This window comes from Danio aesculapii, chromosome 21 (assembly GCF_903798145.1).
Source record: "Danio aesculapii chromosome 21, fDanAes4.1, whole genome shotgun sequence".
NCBI classification, from domain to species: domain Eukaryota; kingdom Metazoa; phylum Chordata; class Actinopteri; order Cypriniformes; family Danionidae; genus Danio; species Danio aesculapii.
The window spans coordinates 15061676-15080152 of record NC_079455.1 but is presented as its reverse complement, the minus strand read 5'-3'; the positions used below and the strand labels follow the sequence as shown (position 1 = coordinate 15080152).

At 34.3% G+C, this 18477-nt stretch overlaps 1 protein-coding gene across 2 annotated transcripts in view; it reads left to right on the top strand.

The window, feature by feature from the left end:
* rap1gap2b (RAP1 GTPase activating protein 2b) overlaps window positions 1-16486 on the top strand; it is a 119975-nt gene extending 103489 nt beyond the window's left edge. For both annotated transcript variants that reach the window (XM_056446264.1, XM_056446265.1), the window contains 8 exons: window positions 3511-3660; window positions 6353-6468; window positions 7197-7301; window positions 7394-7511; window positions 11515-11617; window positions 11711-11781; window positions 12449-12493; window positions 14627-16486. In XM_056446264.1, the coding sequence (XP_056302239.1) occupies window positions 3511-3660; window positions 6353-6468; window positions 7197-7301; window positions 7394-7511; window positions 11515-11617; window positions 11711-11781; window positions 12449-12457 (672 nt within the window). In that variant the 3' untranslated portion in view covers window positions 12458-12493; window positions 14627-16486. The remainder of the gene's footprint in view (window positions 1-3510; window positions 3661-6352; window positions 6469-7196; window positions 7302-7393; window positions 7512-11514; window positions 11618-11710; window positions 11782-12448; window positions 12494-14626) is intronic.
* Window positions 16487-18477: the final 1991 nt, after the last annotated feature.

The window sequence follows — 18477 nt, the reverse complement described above, 5'->3', positions numbered from 1 at the left end:
TGTGCTTTGTTTGTGTCTCTCTCAACACTTTCTTCTTGCACTTCAATGGACAGACTAAATAAATGTAAAATAATGTAAAAATGCCCCTCTAAAGTATTGACCTTATTCTTGACATACGAGCGGGCACAGCCATTGGAATCTTTTTGGCTCAAGACTTTCGGACTCATTCACTTCTATTAATTTTTAGACATTAAAAACAGATATGTTTTGCTGCAGTTATGCTGCTTGATGTTGCAAACTGATGTTTTCTTATTATATCATTCTCCTTTTTATATATAGTCATGAACACACTTGTTTGTAAAGCAAGCAGTTTCACCATTTTCTGCCGTTTATCATTCCTGTAATTTCTCCCATAGGTTTTAGAACAAAACCTATATGCCCAAACTAGGACCCGGGGGCCAAAGTTGACCCATGGTAACCTTAGATTTGGCCCACCATCCCATCTGAGAAGAGAGGGAAAATATTGGAAAGGGTTGGGGTTAATGCCTTTAATACACATTGTCATTTCTAATTTAACGTAACCTTTCAGTGGTTTATTTTAACGTCAAGCTACACAAAAGCAAATGTTTCAATTCAATGCTGTAAATGAATGCATTTTTTAATGTACATACTGTTGCTCAACTTGTAGACCACAATTCAAAAGTCCTCCGTGGCAGCTTGGCTTGTGTATTCAGCATTAAACTCCATTGTGTTATAAATTGAATTGTTTTCATTATAATAGGGCCATTATAAAATGTAAAAAATATATATAATGCATTAGTTAATATGATTAAAGTAATGTTTCCTATTTATTTTTAAATAAATGAGGAAATTACCCATAGCAACTTTGTAATAGAGTTGGATATACATAGCTTGGGCCCACTGCCCTCAATCAAGTTTGGTTTTTGGCTCTTCATAACAAAAAGATGGGGCACCCCTGTTTAAGAAGATCTAAAACAATCGCAAAATTAAGCGCACCTCCACATTGAAGAAAAAGGTCAAAACAGTTGAGGGAGAAACTTCTTAAGGTGACATTAGCCTAATAAGCCTGTTGTCATCATTAACATTAATCAACAACAAAATAAAATAATCAGAATTAGACCTGCCTATATCATCTGTATATTTGTTCTGCTGAGTTTGTTTTAGTTGTGATTTACATATTTTTATTACTGACTGTTTACTTGCACTGTAAAGAACGCAGGGTTAGATTAAGTTGATTAAGTTAACTTCATTATTTTAACTAATTTAAGTGGACTGAACATAAAACAATTAAGTTGTCCCCAAAAAAGTTAAGAATTGCATTGCTTCAACTCATTTTAAGGAAGTAGTTTGAACAAGAAGCAAAAGTCATTTCTTGAGTGGGTCTTCAATAATGTTTTACCTTCATATATGTTAAGATAGTAGTTTCTTCTCTAATACTAGAACTGGAAATAAGAACTGTGAAATATTTTTAAAAGCTTCATACTTTTTCTTTTTTTTTTCAGCAGTGCAGTGAAAAATTAGGCAAGACAAACAAAAACCTGAACAAATGGCCTGACTGAACCAGTGGTAAAAACCTTTAACAATCAGTCAAGCAAATGACGAAAATAATGTCAAGGTTGGTGGGTGGGGAAAGGAGCGAGGACTCAAATGCAGACAAAAAAATGGGTTCATTAATTCTAAAATAAAACAAAAGGCAACAAAAACTACCCCATAGGGGAAAACACAGCTGGCCGGCTGGCTGTGATCAGGGCTGGAACAAGACTAGACAGGATAAACGACGTGTGACGAACTGGCACAGAACAGCAGACAAGAGGAGACTATAAAGAGAAAGAATCAACAAACAAACAGGTGAACTGAATAAACTAATAATGGGTGAACAAGGATGGTGGAACTAGACAATAGACAAGAGAGCACATGACACAAAAACAACACAAACCATGCGTTTACAAGAAAACAGGACTAGAACATGCAGCTAAGGAGAGAAGCCATTAACTGCATGTTCACATGAAACACAACACTAAAGCATGTGGTGCATGTAAACGAGAAAACTCGAGCCGAGAACAACATACAAGACATGACATGACTAGTGTCTGGACTGAGCCACCAAAACAAGAATTAAAGACCGAAGTGGCACAATCCTGACAAATAAGGCTTAAATATTGTTATGTTAATTAATGCTCTGTCAGTATTTACCAGTAGTAGCAAAATTATCTTGTGTATTTGTTATTTTAGGGATCATATCTAAGTTAAAAATTCCAGTTTTGTGACAATACTAGTGAAAGTTTTATGTAAGTTCGGCTAGTAGTTCCTTCTCTAACACTAAAGTTGGAATCAAGAATTGAGAAATTTATTAGAATGTTGTACATTTCAAAACAATGGGGAAAAAACAAGCAATTTCATTTGATTTGTTTTACTTTTTTCAGCTGGGACAGTGAAAGGCTGGGACTATGTTTCCATCCACCTATCTTAGGTGCATTTAAATATGCGCATAAAAAAACTGTTGATGGAAACACCAAGCTGTGCATTAATTTTGAAAAAACTAATGCCCATACAGTAACTGAGTAGGATAAACTTTTTATTCGATAAAAAATGTGCATAAGCTAAGATGGAAACACTTTTACCAAATTCCAGTCTGCGCATTAAAGTCATGTGATTTTGTTATAAGAGATCATGTGATCATAAAAATATTTGTGAATGGACAAACCAGCAGGCCGACCATAATGTAAAACATCTCAAATGTTGTTTTGGTTGTTCTAAAACGCTGTAACAGTTTCAGTATTAGTGTTATTATATTATATTATTAATGTTAATATATTATTTGTGCTTTGCGTCTCATGTCACGCCTCCACATCTTCACTGAATGTCAGCATTGTCTTCTGAGGTGAGAGTAACTAATTAAATAAAGAAAAGATTCACACAGTTTCTTCTGCCGCAGCAAATTCCATTTTTACTTTTTATAATTGGCGCCAGTTAATCAGGAAGTGACGATTTCGTTTGAATGGAAACGCTGCTTCATTCGCACGTCTTTTATGCGATATTCCAGTTTTGCGCATAAATTTAATTCACATTTTTGGATGGAAACATAACTAACGGTGACAGGTTTTAAACTTCAAAATATCTTCGCAAGTGTTATAAAGAAATTCATAATACAATAAATTTCGCTGCTTGTTCAAGCTACTTATTTAAAATGAGTTGAAACAACAGAACTATTAAGTCAACGTAATTGTTTTATGATCAGTCTACCTAAATGTGTAAAACCGATTAAGTTAACTTAATCGATTTGTGTGGGGAAATCAAGAAGGAATTGTGTGGAACCCAGCAATTTTTGCAGTGTAGTGTGAAAGCATTCATTTTTGGGAGAACTGTTCCTTCCCTGTTGTATGCTGTGACAATATTTACAAGCGGTATCGAAAATGGTATCATCATATATCAATACAATTCAAGGCATCATATGGAAGTTAGGAATTCCACTATCATAACAACACTAATATAAAGTAACACATGTTGTGTCAGTTCCTTTTAAATGTGTGTGTTTTTTTTTTGTGTCAGCGGGCGATGCGTGTGCGCAGTCACTCAATGGAGACGATGGTGGGCTCCCACAAACATGGCCGCTGTTCTCCTGCAGCAGGAGCAGGAGTTCCTACAAGCCTGAGCGGAGTCAGTCTGACGCACAGCAGCTCTGAGGCGGCAAAAAACTCAGTGAGCATATTACATTCACACGAATAAACCACATCTGAACAGCTAAATTATTGTGGGGACAGGCAGCCTCAGTGTAATAACATTGTTGTTGACTCTAATTATCTGGTTATGCTTTATAGTAATGGTTTCCCAACAGACTTTCTACTGACTTTGCAACTACGTCAACTTATTCTAGCTAACAGTTACTCTAATGACTGCTAATGAACATGTACAGTGCCTTCACTTATATTGGCCTCTTTGGTAAATATGAGCAAAGAAGGTTGAGGAAAAAATGGCTTTATTGTTTATTTTTGGATAAGGCTTTATTTTCTTGAAACTCTTTCAAACTGTTTCTGGTGATATTGGTGACTTCGGATTGTAGATTTGTAGATTTTCTGACCTCAAAACCCATCTGACTTTTGCATTTCTCCAGATTTAATTCTCGGAGATCTTTGTCTAATAAAACCATCATCTTAATTACAAATAAGTCAGACACTCATCCTCTTTCAGACTGATTCATAACATTTACAATTGACTGAAGCTCACCAATCACAGCATGTTCTTTGATTTTACACATTTTTATGAATGGCTGAGAGAGTTTTGCTTTTGTTTTCTCACATGTACTAAATATATTCAATATTAATGTGAAAATACACTAAATATCAATTAGTTAATAAAAACGTTTTTAGTAAACCTGTTGCAACTTGAAACTGTTAAGTTGGCTTATTTTTAATAATATGCACATAGTTTATTTATGTAATTTTAAGGCAATGGATTTACTAATTTTTTTGTAAATTTCTTTTTATTCAATTCAAATCAGTACAAGTCTATTTGTATAGCGCTTTTCAACATAGTTATTCAAATGTTATTCAACATAGAATTTCAAAGCTGTTATACAAAAAGTGCACGTTATTACATTACAATCAAAATCAGTTTGTTTTTAGTTTCTCATTGGGTTTAGAATTTGTTTGTTTTAATTAGTTAATCTACAGTTATACAATATCTAAATTATGTCTATGTATATAATACATTTTTAGTTAAGTGATATGATCATTGCAGTAATTAAGAAAAATGTGTGTATTGCTTTGAGTTCTTTTCATATATTGGGTTTTACTATGCTCAAAATGCTTCAGTTAAAAAAATATTCTTGGTGAACATCCTGTCGCTCTTGTTGGCCTTGCCAGAGATTACACTCTCTCTCTCTCTCTCTCTCTCTCTCTCTCTCTCTCTCTCTCTCTCTCTCTCTCTCTCTCTCTCTCTCTCTCTCTCTATCTATCTATCTATCTATCTATCTATCTCTATATATATATATATATACATACATACATACATACATACATACATACATACATACATACATACATACATACATACATACAGTTGAAGTCAGAATCATTAGCCCCTTTTTGAATTTTTTTTCTTTTTTAAATATTTCCCAAATGATGTTTAACAGAGCAAGGAAATTTTCACAGTATGTCTGAAACTATTTTTCCTTCTGGAGAAAGTCTTATTTGTTTTATTTTGGCTAGAATAAAAGCAGTTTTTCTTTTCTTTAAAAACATTTTAAGGTCAATATTATTAGCCCTTTAAGCTATATTTTTTTGATAGTCTACAGAACAAATCATTGTTGTACAATAGCTTGCCTAATTACCCTAACCTGTGAATTTACCATAATAAACCTAGTTAAGCCTTTAAATGTCACTTTAAGCTGTATAGAAGTGTCTTGAAAAATATCTAGTCAAATATTATTTACTGTCATCATGGCAAAGATAAAATAAATCAGTTATTAGGCATGAGTTATTAAAACTATTGTGTTTAGAAATGTGTTGAGAAAATATTTTACCAATTACCAATTTAGCAGACATTATACACAATGTCAATATCAGATATTTATGATGTAAACATGCATATACAAATGTTTGATAATTGAATAAACATATTTGAGTGTGATGGCTTTCATGGTGAAAACAGATTGAGAAGTTGTGAAGAATTTGACAGTTTAAATGAGAATTGACTCATCAGTTTTGATCAACAAGCTATACGCAATTAGTTTTTGTCCAAACTACAGACAATTGTACTTACTGTTTGCACACATGTGCCAAAGCATTTACAATTTGCTTAAATCAATAAGAAATGCCACTCTGAAGTGAACAATAAACTGTTCAGAGATCTAAACTTCATTCATTCATTCATACATTCATTCATTTTCTTTTCGGCTTAGTCCCTTTATTAATCAGGGGTCGCCACAGCGGAATGAACTGCCAACTTATCCAGCATATGTTTTACGCAGCAGATGCCCTTCCAGCTGCAACCCATCTCTGGGAAACATCCATACACACTCATCCACACACATACACTATGGACAATATAGCTTGCCCGATTCACCTGTTCCACATGTTTTTGGACTCGTGGGGGAAACCGGAGCACCCGAAGAAAACCCACGCGAACACGGGGACATCTAAACTTGTTTTGAAAAATAAACAAGTCAATCGAGAATGGAGACAAAGCAATTGAGAAAAACTTTAATATTTTGGGCAAAAGATCAAAAGGTTAAACCTATTTTTTCACAGCCATATTTTGCTTATATTTCCCAAGGTTGCCAATATTAGAGGAGGGCACTGTAGTTACTTTTAGGGTAAAGTCTAACCAGCTGTTTTGATTTAACTTGACTTGTTTAATAACACTTGCACATAATAATTAAACATGTTTTCAGTCTCCAGTGACGTCGAGTGCTAAGTCTCCTCTGAAAAGTCCGGTGAAGAGACGTTCAGGGCTTTTCCCTCGGCTGTACACCAGTATGGATGGACAGCCTGAGCGACACACACGCAGGTCTTTCACATACACTTAAGGGGGTCACACACCAGAAGCGCCGCTCGGTGACGTGCAGCGATACGCAGTGCCATGCATTTTAGAATTCTAAACATAGGTTTCTATCAGGGTACACACACCGGCGCCGCAAGTCGACGAATGTCCACGGCGCCCAGCCACGACTCAGGACACTGTTCATATTTCTGCCGTGCCACAGAGCGCCATCTGAATACTTTTATTTTAAATATCATGTGAATGTGCATGTCTGGTGTGAGATACTTCCAACTGTCATGTGCGCACAGTGTCGCGTCGCATCCGGTGTGTGACCTGCTTAAGAATTCACACTAATCTTTATTTATCAATCATTCAACATTATGCAGTTTGAAAATTGCATAACTCATAATAAATGTAACAAAGGCAGCTATAGATAGATGGATTAATTGACAGATAGACAGACAGACAGACAGACAGACAGACAGACAGACAGACAGACAGACAGACAGACAGACAGACAGACAGACAGACAGACAGACAGACAGACAGACAGACAGACAGACAGACAGACAGACAGACAGACAGACAGACAGACAGACAGACAGACAGACAGATAGATAGATAGATAGATAGATAGATAGATAGATAGATAGATAGATAGATAGATAGATAGATAGATAGATTTATAATACACTTATATCTCAAAAAATGATCAAGAGTTATTAAACATAAACATTGATTTACTGTCATTTTAGTGTCTTGTGTGATCAGAGAAGTCTAGACTGTGGTCACCTGTCACAGGAAGTGAAATCAGAGACATCATCCAATCCGAGCTCTCCAGAGATCCTGAACAATGAGAGGTACGGTTAACTGTTCATCACTGTTAGCAATACATAAGTACACCTCATAGCTTATAATGCAATCTGTCTTTTCTCTCTCTGTGTTGTCTCAGGCCATCACTCAAGCTGCAGGAGGTCAGTGGACCACCAGACATCTCTCGTTCATCCTCCAGCACCAGCAGCTTCAGCAGTGCAGCAGGAGAACCAGAAACTGTGGAGGAGAAAGAGCCAGTGAGTCTGTGTGTCTTTAGCTGCTGTTTATTTACTTACTCTCAGACCATGCACAGCGTAGTTGACTTTCTTCAATTGAACATCTATTAGCTGAAATTCATAAAATGAAAGTCATCGGCAGGAATTTGATAGCCAAAATAACACTTAAGCTGTGGTCACACTACATTTTTCACCCCATAGACTTCCATTCAGGGGTGTTGCTAGACCCCATCCATTTACTGGGGCACGTGCAGTATAAATCGCCAGTGCCCCAGTAAATGCTTTGAGACATGGCTTACTTTATATGCAAGTGTATTTATTAAGAGTGGTAATCCCAGAATAAAGACGTTATTCTCTATGTGCAACCAAACCAACTCTGATGAAAGCAATTAGATTGTTTTCCAGTTGCATTTAGGATTAATTTCTGTTATGTATTTAAAATAATAATTGGATAACAACAATATTACTGCTATTTATTTATAATTATATATATATATATATATATATATATATATATATATATATATATATATATATATATATATATATATATATATATATATATATATATATATATATATATATATATATATATATATATATATATATATATATATATAATTTATTTATTTATTTATTTATTTATTTATTTATTTATTTATTTATTTATTTATTTAGTTAGTTAGTTAGTTAGTTAGTTAGTTAGTTAGTTAGTTAGTTAGGATGGGGTGCTGTGCCCCAGTAGAGCTTTATGTCTAGCAACGCCCCTGCTTCCATTCATACTCCTGCGAATGCGACAGACTGAAAGCGCAAGCTCATGCACAAGTTGCACAATTTGCTGCATTGCAAAGTTGCAAGCTTGGTGAACTCTGACCTGCAAAATTGCATCACGTGATTGAGTGAGACCAATAGAAGATCAAAACATGACCTCTCTGTACAGAATTTTTAATATGAAGCAATCGCTCTCTTTATCAACGTCTAATCAACTTGTTTAATCCCACCCCATTTCACAGTGACATAAAACCGAATTTTGCATGCTCAATCTCGTGTGACTTTTGATACTAGTGTGAGCAGATAATTTTCTGCTATAGCTTCTGAGGCAAAATTTAAAAAGCAAATTAGTATGCTCAGAAAATAAAACATTTTGTACAATATTATTATCTGTAATCTAAAGCCTTTGTTTGTGTTTTATGTTCTGTCACATAATAACAGACAGAGACAGCTGAAAATACAAATTTTTTTAATCTAAGTACATGCATTATCTGATCTTTGGTAGGTCTCAGAAACATAATATAGCATTAAAATCCCCAAGAAATCCAAACTAACCATATGATTTTGTTAGCTCACAGTGCTAGTTTTGTGGTGAACAACTCATCTGTGCAGGTCATTAAGAAAAAAAATTGCTTGCCCTTCTAATCTTTAAAGTCTGGAAATGCACCTGCTGTTTTTTTTTTCAGTTAATTTATCAGATTACGTGATTTTGAGGTAATGGGCATGGCTAACGCTGCTCCAACTGTCATTTTTGACAAGAAACAGAAATGGTGAGGAGGATGTGTCTGTTAGGTTGCAATAACTCTTCTAAAACCTCTTTCCCGATCTTTCTGAATGAAATGCCTACTTCACTACATCCATTCAGCCTGTGGTAGAAAAAACAAGCCACGCCCACTGTTTGCTCATTTAATATTCCATTTCTCTAGGAACTGTGTCACATTATGAAAAGAATAACGATCGTAGCTTTAGGTTCATGGGGACTTTAACAAAATACATCAGGCTCTGTGAATCAAATGCCTGAACTAATGCTAGGCAGAAGTTTTAGCAGTTTGTTGGTTTGGAGGCTTCAGGTGTGTATTAATACAACGACTGTCCCACAGCTAAAAATCTTCTGGAATTTTCAATCAACAATAAACAAATAAACACTTGGTTTGTATCCGTTACATAAAGATTGGTAACTACTGTGAAAGTGGCTTTGGTAATAATAAATTTAAAAGAACGTTTTTAGCAATACTCGCTTTGTTCGAGCATCATAATCATAATGATGATAGTAGAAGTCAAAATTATAAACCCTCCTGTGATTTTATTTATTTATTTATTTATTTATTTATTTATTTATTTATTTATTTATTTATTTATTTATTTATTTATTATGATTCAATTTTTATTTTCTTCATTAATTTAACAGTACAATCAGTTTACAAATTTTTACCTCCTTTTAACATCCCCTTTTCCCTCCACTCCCCAACAGCGAGAGTGGCTGTCATTAGATGTTGCTATCATAAATCCAGTAAATACAGATAAATAATATAATAATAAATAAATAAATAAAAAATAAATGCACACGCATACAGAACATAATAATAGTAAAAAATAAATAAATTAAAAATAACACATTACATAAATACAACATCAATACAAAAATAATAATACATAAATAAATCAAATAAGATAATTACACTTTTACTGTGCGTCTCACCACAGTGACCTTATTCATTCTCCAAAAATGCCAGATAATTTCCCCATCTTCTCTGATAAACATCCAATTTATCTAGTAATCTATATGTCATTTTTTCATATGCTGCACCTTCCCCAGTTCTGTAACCCATTCTTGAAATGATGGTGGACCTGCTGAACGCCATTCCCTCATAATGATTTGTCTTCCAATCATAATACTTATTTGAATCCACTCAGACATCTTCACACCAGATCCCAACATGAATGGGTCTCCCAGTACATATATGTTAGGACAAAATGAAAAGCAACATCCAGAAACATCTCCTGTAAATTTATATATATATATATATATATATATATATATATATATATATATATATATATATATATATATATATATATATATATATATATATATATATATATATATATTTCCAAATCATGTTTAATGGAGCAAGGATCTTTTTCACTGTATTTTTTTAAATATTTTTTCTTTTCTTCTGGAGAAAATCTTATTTGTTTTATTTTGGCTACAATAAAGCCGTTTTTAATTTTTTAAAACTATTTTAAGGTCAATATTATTAGCCCCCTTAAGCAATATTTTTGACTGTCTAAAGAACTTGCCTAATTACCCTAAATTGTCTAATTGACCAAATTAAACCTTTAAATTGCACTTTAAACTGATTACAAGTATCTTAAATATCTAGCAAGTAAAATATTATTTACTGTTATCAAGATAAAAGAAATCAGTTATTAGAAGTGAGTTATTCAAATTATTATGTTTGAAAATGTGTTGAAAGAAATCTTCTTTCTGTAAAACAGAAATTGGGGAAAAATATACAGGGGGCAAATAATTCTGACTTCAATTGTATATAATTCTTGGGTATTATTAAAAAAACATCAAATTTGAGATAAATCTTAAGTCATATGTTGAAAATGCTTTACAATGATTGGCTAAACTGCCACAACAAACCACCACCTGTGGCCAATTTTTCAATTTTTCACTCTTAAAGAGCCCCTATTTTGCATTAAAAAGGTCATATTTTGGTTTTAGGGGTCTCCAACAAAATGCTGATATGCATGCAACGTCAAAAAACACTTTCATTGTCTTATAATACGCATTTATTTTTACCTAATTATCCCAACGACTTCCATATGAATCGTTCAGCAATTCATTTGTTCCCAAACTCCTCAATAGTGCGAAGCTAATCTGCGCTGATTGGTCCGATGACCCAGTCTGTTGCGATTGGTCGACTGCGTTCAGCACGAGACAGAGAGAAAAGCCCACCATGGCTATGAAATAGCAGCCAGAGAGTATATGAGAGCCCAATGCAGGAATATTAAACATGCTGCACTTTCAGATTTAAACCTCAGCTGGATGTTTTTATTCACTTTGTGCTGTGTTACACACTGCATTGAAGCTCATTTTCAAAAACTCATAATAGGGGCTCTTTAAAAATGGACTGCACCAAAGAACACAGTTTCACCTAAAAATCTTTAAGGTTCTACTGAAGAAAAAGCTCATTTGTATTTTTGTATGAACCACCCCTTTAACAGCCTTCAATCATGTTTTCAGAGCAGTGTCCAGATATCACCCAGTCTCTCGCCAGTGTTTGGCTCTCTGACCACAGATGGACAGGCTGCAGGAGCACCAGTAATCATGTGCCGCAGTCCAACAGGTACTATTTCTGCAACGCTTCCCTTAAAGTCATTATTTCAGTTCAACATTTACAACTTCATGAGCTGGTGTTTGCTTATTTCCTTATTAACAGATTTCAGAAATAAGACCTCGCCAAGATCCAATCTGAAGTTCCGCTTTGACAGATTGAGTCAGTCCGCTGCTGTAAGACTTTTATTATGACATTCACTTTCTTTCTTTGTACATGTTTTCAATATGGTTGTGTTTCTGAATGGAATAGTTCACCCTAAGATGAATATTTCCAGTTCATTTGCTCAAGCTCAGACCATTCAAGATGTAGGATAACTGTTAGAAGCTATTAGTTACTAGTTAATTAAAGTTATTGGTAAGTAATAAAGTCATGGCAATTAATAATGTAATGCAATAATGTGCACCTTTTATAAAGCTGCATTGAAACTAATTATTGTGAAAAGCACTACAAATAAACTTGAATTTAATTGTTTTTAGCTCAAACTGTGCTCTTTGGGAATTCATTCATATAAGACAAGGAAAAAACATATACAGGCAAAAAAAGAATACCTGTGGCTCCTTAAAATACATTGAGGTCTTAAGAAAAGAACTGATGCTTTATTAAGAACATTATTGCCGTTAAATCACAGCCTCTGCAAGTGGTTTAGAATATGATCTGATTTGTAAAATAATTAATCACTAAAAACCACAGTTTCTTTAATGTTCTCCTGAAGGAGAAAAGGTCACATCTTGGATGGCTTGAGCATGAGTATATTTAGAGTAAATGTCATTTTTTTGGTGAACTATGCGAATAACATCAGTTTTAGTAATTAATAGTAACTTTGAACTCTTTTTTTCACAGGGACATTAGCAAAGGGAATGTCAAAGAAGATCTGAATTATTATGGGTATGATGCTTTTGTATATTAATTCATAATTAACATAAATAAGCTTATAGTAAAAAAAAGCACAATGGATTTGAAATGAAATTAACAAGATGTGCTTTAACTGCAGACTGTCAGCTTTAATTTGAGGGTATTTACAGGAATTACAATAGTTTGCATATGTGCCTCCCACTTGTTAAGGGACCAAAAGTAATTGGACTATTGGCTTCTTAGCTGTTTCATAGCCAGGTGTGTGTTATTCCCTCACAATTACAATGAGCAGATAAAAGTTCCAGCGTTCATTTGTAAGTGTGTTATTTGCATTTGGAATCTGTTACTGTCAATTCTCAAGATGACATCCAAAGAGCTGTCACTATCAGTCAAGCAAGCCATCATTAGGCTGAACCCCCCACCCCCCCACCCCCCAAAACAAACTTGTTAGAGAGATAACAAAAACATTACGTGTGGCCAAAACAACTGTTTGGAACATTCTTTAAAAGAGAACACACCAGTGAGCTCAGCAACACCAAAAGACCCAGAAGACTACGGAAACTACTGTGGTCGACAACCAAAGAATTCTATCCCTGGTGAAAAAAACACTCTTCACAACAGTGGGCCAGTTCGAGAACACTCTCCAGGAGGTAGCTGTATGTGTGTCGGAATCAACAATAAAGAGAAGACTTCACCAGAGTGAATACAGAGGGTTTACCACAAGATGTAAACCATTGGTGAGCCTCAAAAACAGGAAGGTCAGATTAAAAAAAGCCAGTTCCAAAAAAGCCTTTACAGTGATGGAACAACATTCTATGGACAGATGAGATCAAGATTAACTTGTACCAGAGTGATGGGAGAAGTATTGAGAAGGAGAAGTGCTTATGATCCTTAGCAGTGAAGCACAGAGGTAGTGCTGACATGGTGTGGGCATGTATGGCTGTCAATGGAACTGGTTGTCTTGTATTTACTGATTATGTGACTGCTGACAAAAGCAGCAGGATGAATTCTGAAGTGTTTCAGGCAATATTTCTGCTTATATTCTGCCAAATACTTCAGAACTCATTGGACGGTGCTTCACAGTGCAGATGGAGAATGACCCAAAGCATACTGCAAAAGCAACCAAAGAGTTTTGGAAGGGAAAGAAATGGAACATTATGCAATGGCCAAGTCAATCACCTGACCTGAATCCTATTGAGTATGCATTTCACTTGCTGAAGACAAAACTGAAGGGAAAATGCCCCAAGAACAAGCAGGAACTGAAGACAGTTGCAGTGGAGGCCTGGTGGAGCATCACCAGGAATGAAACCCAGTGTCTGGTGATGGTTATGCATTTCAGACTTCAGGCTGTAATTGACTGCGAAGGATTAGCAACCAAGTATTAAAAAATGAAAGTTTGATTTATGATTATTATTCTGTCCAATTACTTTTGGTCCCTTAACAAGTGGGAGGCACTTATGCAAACTGATGTAATTCCTACACTATTCACCTGCTTTGGATGTAAATACTCTCAGATTAAAGCTGACAGTCTGCAGTTAAAGCACATCTTGTTCATTTTATTTAAAATCTATTGTGTTGGTGTGTAGAGACAAAAATAATGTCAATATCTCAATATTTATGGACCTAACTGTATGTTATTAAATATTTATTTTATGTATTTATTACAGATACAATAAGTATTGTTGTTGTTGTTGTAATAATAATATTAATAATAATAATAATAATAATAATAATGCTGATTTTATAACTTCTCTGCAAAAATAACTAGAAATAAGTTGATTTTGGTGCTAAAAAATACAAAAGTCCTATTCCTATCAGATCCCAGTGGTATAACTCAAGGAATATTATTCATTAAATCACCATATCACATTGTTAGAGCAGAATCTGAGAAATGTCAAGAACCCACAGCCCACTTGTTAAGACTAAAAAGAGCTCGAGGCAAAGCAGAACTTGTGATATCAAAGTCACATTAAAATTCCAAGCATTACAATATTTTACTGCTGGATTCAAATAGAGTGTGATGGAATTATTTAAGTGCGACCTCTGAATTCAAATGCCACTGGAATGACAAATATCACTCTAAAGCAATAATCATACATTCTAACATCTGACAAGATATTTCGCCATTTTCCAATTACTAACACCTTAAACTCTCTGTTTAATCAGAAAAGCAGCAGATCACCACTGAAGATCAGACACTGTCGGCACCAAGAAGCAGTGAAATGAAAAAGAGTAACCTGCCATTCAAAGCTGTGCTTCAATCTGAACATCACAGGAGTAAAGCACATACAGAAGCACACAGATATCAGCCCCTTTCACACTTAGTCTATACTGGTACATTCAAAATATACTCTTGAGAGTTTATAGATGATATTAATTCAGTTCTGCCAGTATTTCAATAAGAGATAAGGTATCATGCATGTCATGTGTGAGAAACATACCAATAATGCTTTGGAGTGACCAATCACAACTATGATTTTTCCTGTTTTAAAATGTCCTAGATGAAGGTCTGACTGTATGATTGACTTTGCAGAGTTTACCTTATTTGCATTGAATTACATTAAAAGGGTGAAATGTCAGTACTGTACTTAGAAAGGTATGCATTTACTAGAAAAGTTATTCTGGTCATTTAAAATATTATGCCAGTGTTGTTGTGTGAAAGGGGCTTCTGTTTCCTCTAGTTTCTGCAGGTTGTAATCTGACTCTGCACATTTATCAATTTTGCACATTTTTAGAGGTCTTTCACTGTAAAAGTTATAATAAGAATTGTAACATACCAATTTAAAGAGTTGGTTCATCCAAAAATTTACATTTAAATTGACTCTTAAGACTCCTTCTAGAATTGCGAGTACATTTCAAACATTTTCCATTCATTTTTTCTAAAACTGGAGTGATATCTAAAACAAATGAATCATTTATAGTAAATTGAATGTAAAGTAATTCAAAAAGCTTCAATTTGATAGGGAAACGTATTAACCCATTAACAGAATTGACAGTAACAGAGTTGAGATTATCACCTTTTTGTGCTTTAACTCAAGTTGCTTACCTCAAACCAGACACCACATGTGTCTGTCTGCCATATTGATTTTGTTAAAAAAAATTCTTTTTGCCAACTCCTCCTAGACCGTTTGCCAAAATATCACCAAATTTGACTCAAACCATTGTCAGACCATGATGACCAAGTGTTGTGAAATTCGAGTCAATAGGCGAAACGTTTTTTGTTTACGGCACCGACAAATGTGCTGGTATAATGCCACACTGCATCTGCGTCTCTCTGCAATGCTTAAATACATTGTCACCTAACACTGACCACAACACATCAAGTTTGTAACTCTGTCACCTATTGGTCAAAGGTTATAAACCAATAAATCGTTCATATGTTAATTGTTTTCATGATTTTTTAAAATTTTAAGTGAAACATCAAATGTATTCAAAATCTCATTGTTTCGCTCGGTCTGATGCTGCTCACTAACCTTTTGGTTATGGCCTCTGTTGCTTTTGGCCTCTGGACTGCTTTGCTCATTCTGCCTCTAGACTGCTTTGCTCATTCTAGTTTTCAACTGCTTGGCCCCTTAATTTCTGCTTGCAGTTATATTTATATGTACTTTTATCATATTTTAAATGAGAAATTCACTGACAAATAATTAACCTACTATTTAATTGTATGTTTAGGTGTATCCTAACATTTTGTACAAATTATTCATTCATTTTCCTTCGGCTTAGTCCCTTTATTCATCAGGGGTGGTCACAGCAGAATGAACCCCCAACTAAAACAGCAAAAGTTTTACACAGAAATGCCCTTCCACCTGCAACTCAGTACAGGGAAACATCCATACACACTCATTCACACACATACACTACGCCCAGTTTAGTTTACGCAATTCCCCTATAGCGCATGTCTTTGGAGAAACCAGAGCACCCCCTAAATAGTTATTATTCAAAACTGTTTCATTAAAGTTTTATTTCGGAGACACAAAATGTACCCGCAATTCTAGAATCACACACACACACACATATACATATATATATATATATATATATATATATATATATATATATATATATATTTATATATATATATTTATATAATTAAAATTAGAAGTTAAAGTTGAAAACCATTAGCCATTGGCATTCATAAGAAAAAAATACTATGTAAGTCAATGAGTAGGTTTACATGGACACCAATAATTCGATTTTAATACGATTAAGACAATACTCTGATTAAGAGTCTACCATGTAAACAGCGATTTTTGATCAATTTAATTTGATTAAGGTCATAATCGAACTAAACAGAAATCAATTAAGACATGTGGAGTATGCCGATTTTAGTCGCATTATTGAAGTGCAGTACAGACACGTAAACACCTTAATTTAACTATTACCATCATGTAGGACTTTTCACCGTATTTTGCGACAGGATAGTCTACATACACGGCTGTCTGACACTATTATCTGCACCTACCGAGTCGTTAAAGACCACAGACATCTGCATCGCGAAATGCAGAGTTTTTTTTCTCTCATTCAGCGTGCGGTATGAAATTCCATTAAAACTACACTCCTCCAGCAGTTCATACTCGCATCCAATATCTTGTTTGTCACAGGGGCATGCATGAAATGTTCCTGAATGAAAGTGAAAGGGCCAAACTGCTGTTGGAGTCAACAAATTAAGAATGAAACACCCGAAATTACATAAAACTCCGGAGGAAATGTGGATAGCGCGATGATGCAATCAGATTAAACGAATTATGTGTTATAACATGGAAAACGGGATCATGAAAGGAACGTTCAAAAAGCAACTCATGTAAACACCTTAATCATATTATTGTCTTAATTAGATTAAGGCAAATAATTCGATTACTGATGTCCATGTAAATGTAGTCAATGACTACCAATTTTCATCTTCTTTTGTGCTCATTTCAAAAGAAAGAAACTCGTACAAGTTTGGAACAAGTGGATGGAAAGTAAATGATGATAAAATTGTCATTTTTGGGTGAACTATCCCTTTAACAGCTTAGCAATTCAATAATAGTCAGTCCTCGCTCAGTAATAATAATGTATCTGAATGAACAAAATTCCCAACGCCAGAAACATTCCACAAAAGTTTGAGATGCACTTGACCAACCGACTCAATATACTTGGAAGAAACTGACTACAGCAGATATTACATTTTTATTCATTTAAAAAAATCTGAAATGCACAAAAGTAATACAATATGTTTGCACAATATTGCCTCCCTCTGTAACTCTCAAACCTGTGCAATCCTTAAATATCAGGCATTGTTTAGAGACGATCCAGCTACTACTGTGTTCCCTCAAGAGTTATTTATGAAATATATTAGTAGAGAAAAAAGTACAAAACTTTTATTTTTAAATGGGTACTTCCATGAATGACGCCTGTGTGTACATAATGGAGAATCACAAATCACTTTTATGTGTATATATTTATTGAGAACATTCATGGAAGGAAACTTTGTTGTTACAAATGGTTCAAAAGTGCAAAGCGTGACTAAATTCTCCATTTTGTTTCTGTTATTAAAAGGATTTCTTTGTTTTATTGCTTAACAAATTGAGCTGTGCTAATTTATTTCTCTATGATTGTACTGCTACATGTGTAAAGGTTCCTGTATGGCACTGTTGATTTTGTTAAATAAATATATTGTATTTTGCATTGTTGTTGATTATGTTGGAGCTACTGTAAGGTCTCCTGACTTAATTACCTCAGTTCTATCAATACATGTCAAGTGTGTATGGTGGCTCAGAGAATTATTTAGATGTTTAATATAAAATGAAAATGAATTTTAATAATCACCCTCCGGCTGTCCATGATGTAGCTGACTTTTTTTAAGTAGAAGAGTTTTTACCTGAAACTAAAATCAATCAGATCCATGGAAAAATTCAAATAAATGAGGAAAACAGATTAACTGATAGTCAGAAAGCAGCCAAATACTTGTTTTTAAAACATACTTTGTTTTTCTTTGATCAGCTTGTATTGAATGTACTTTTTTATGAGTTGAAAAT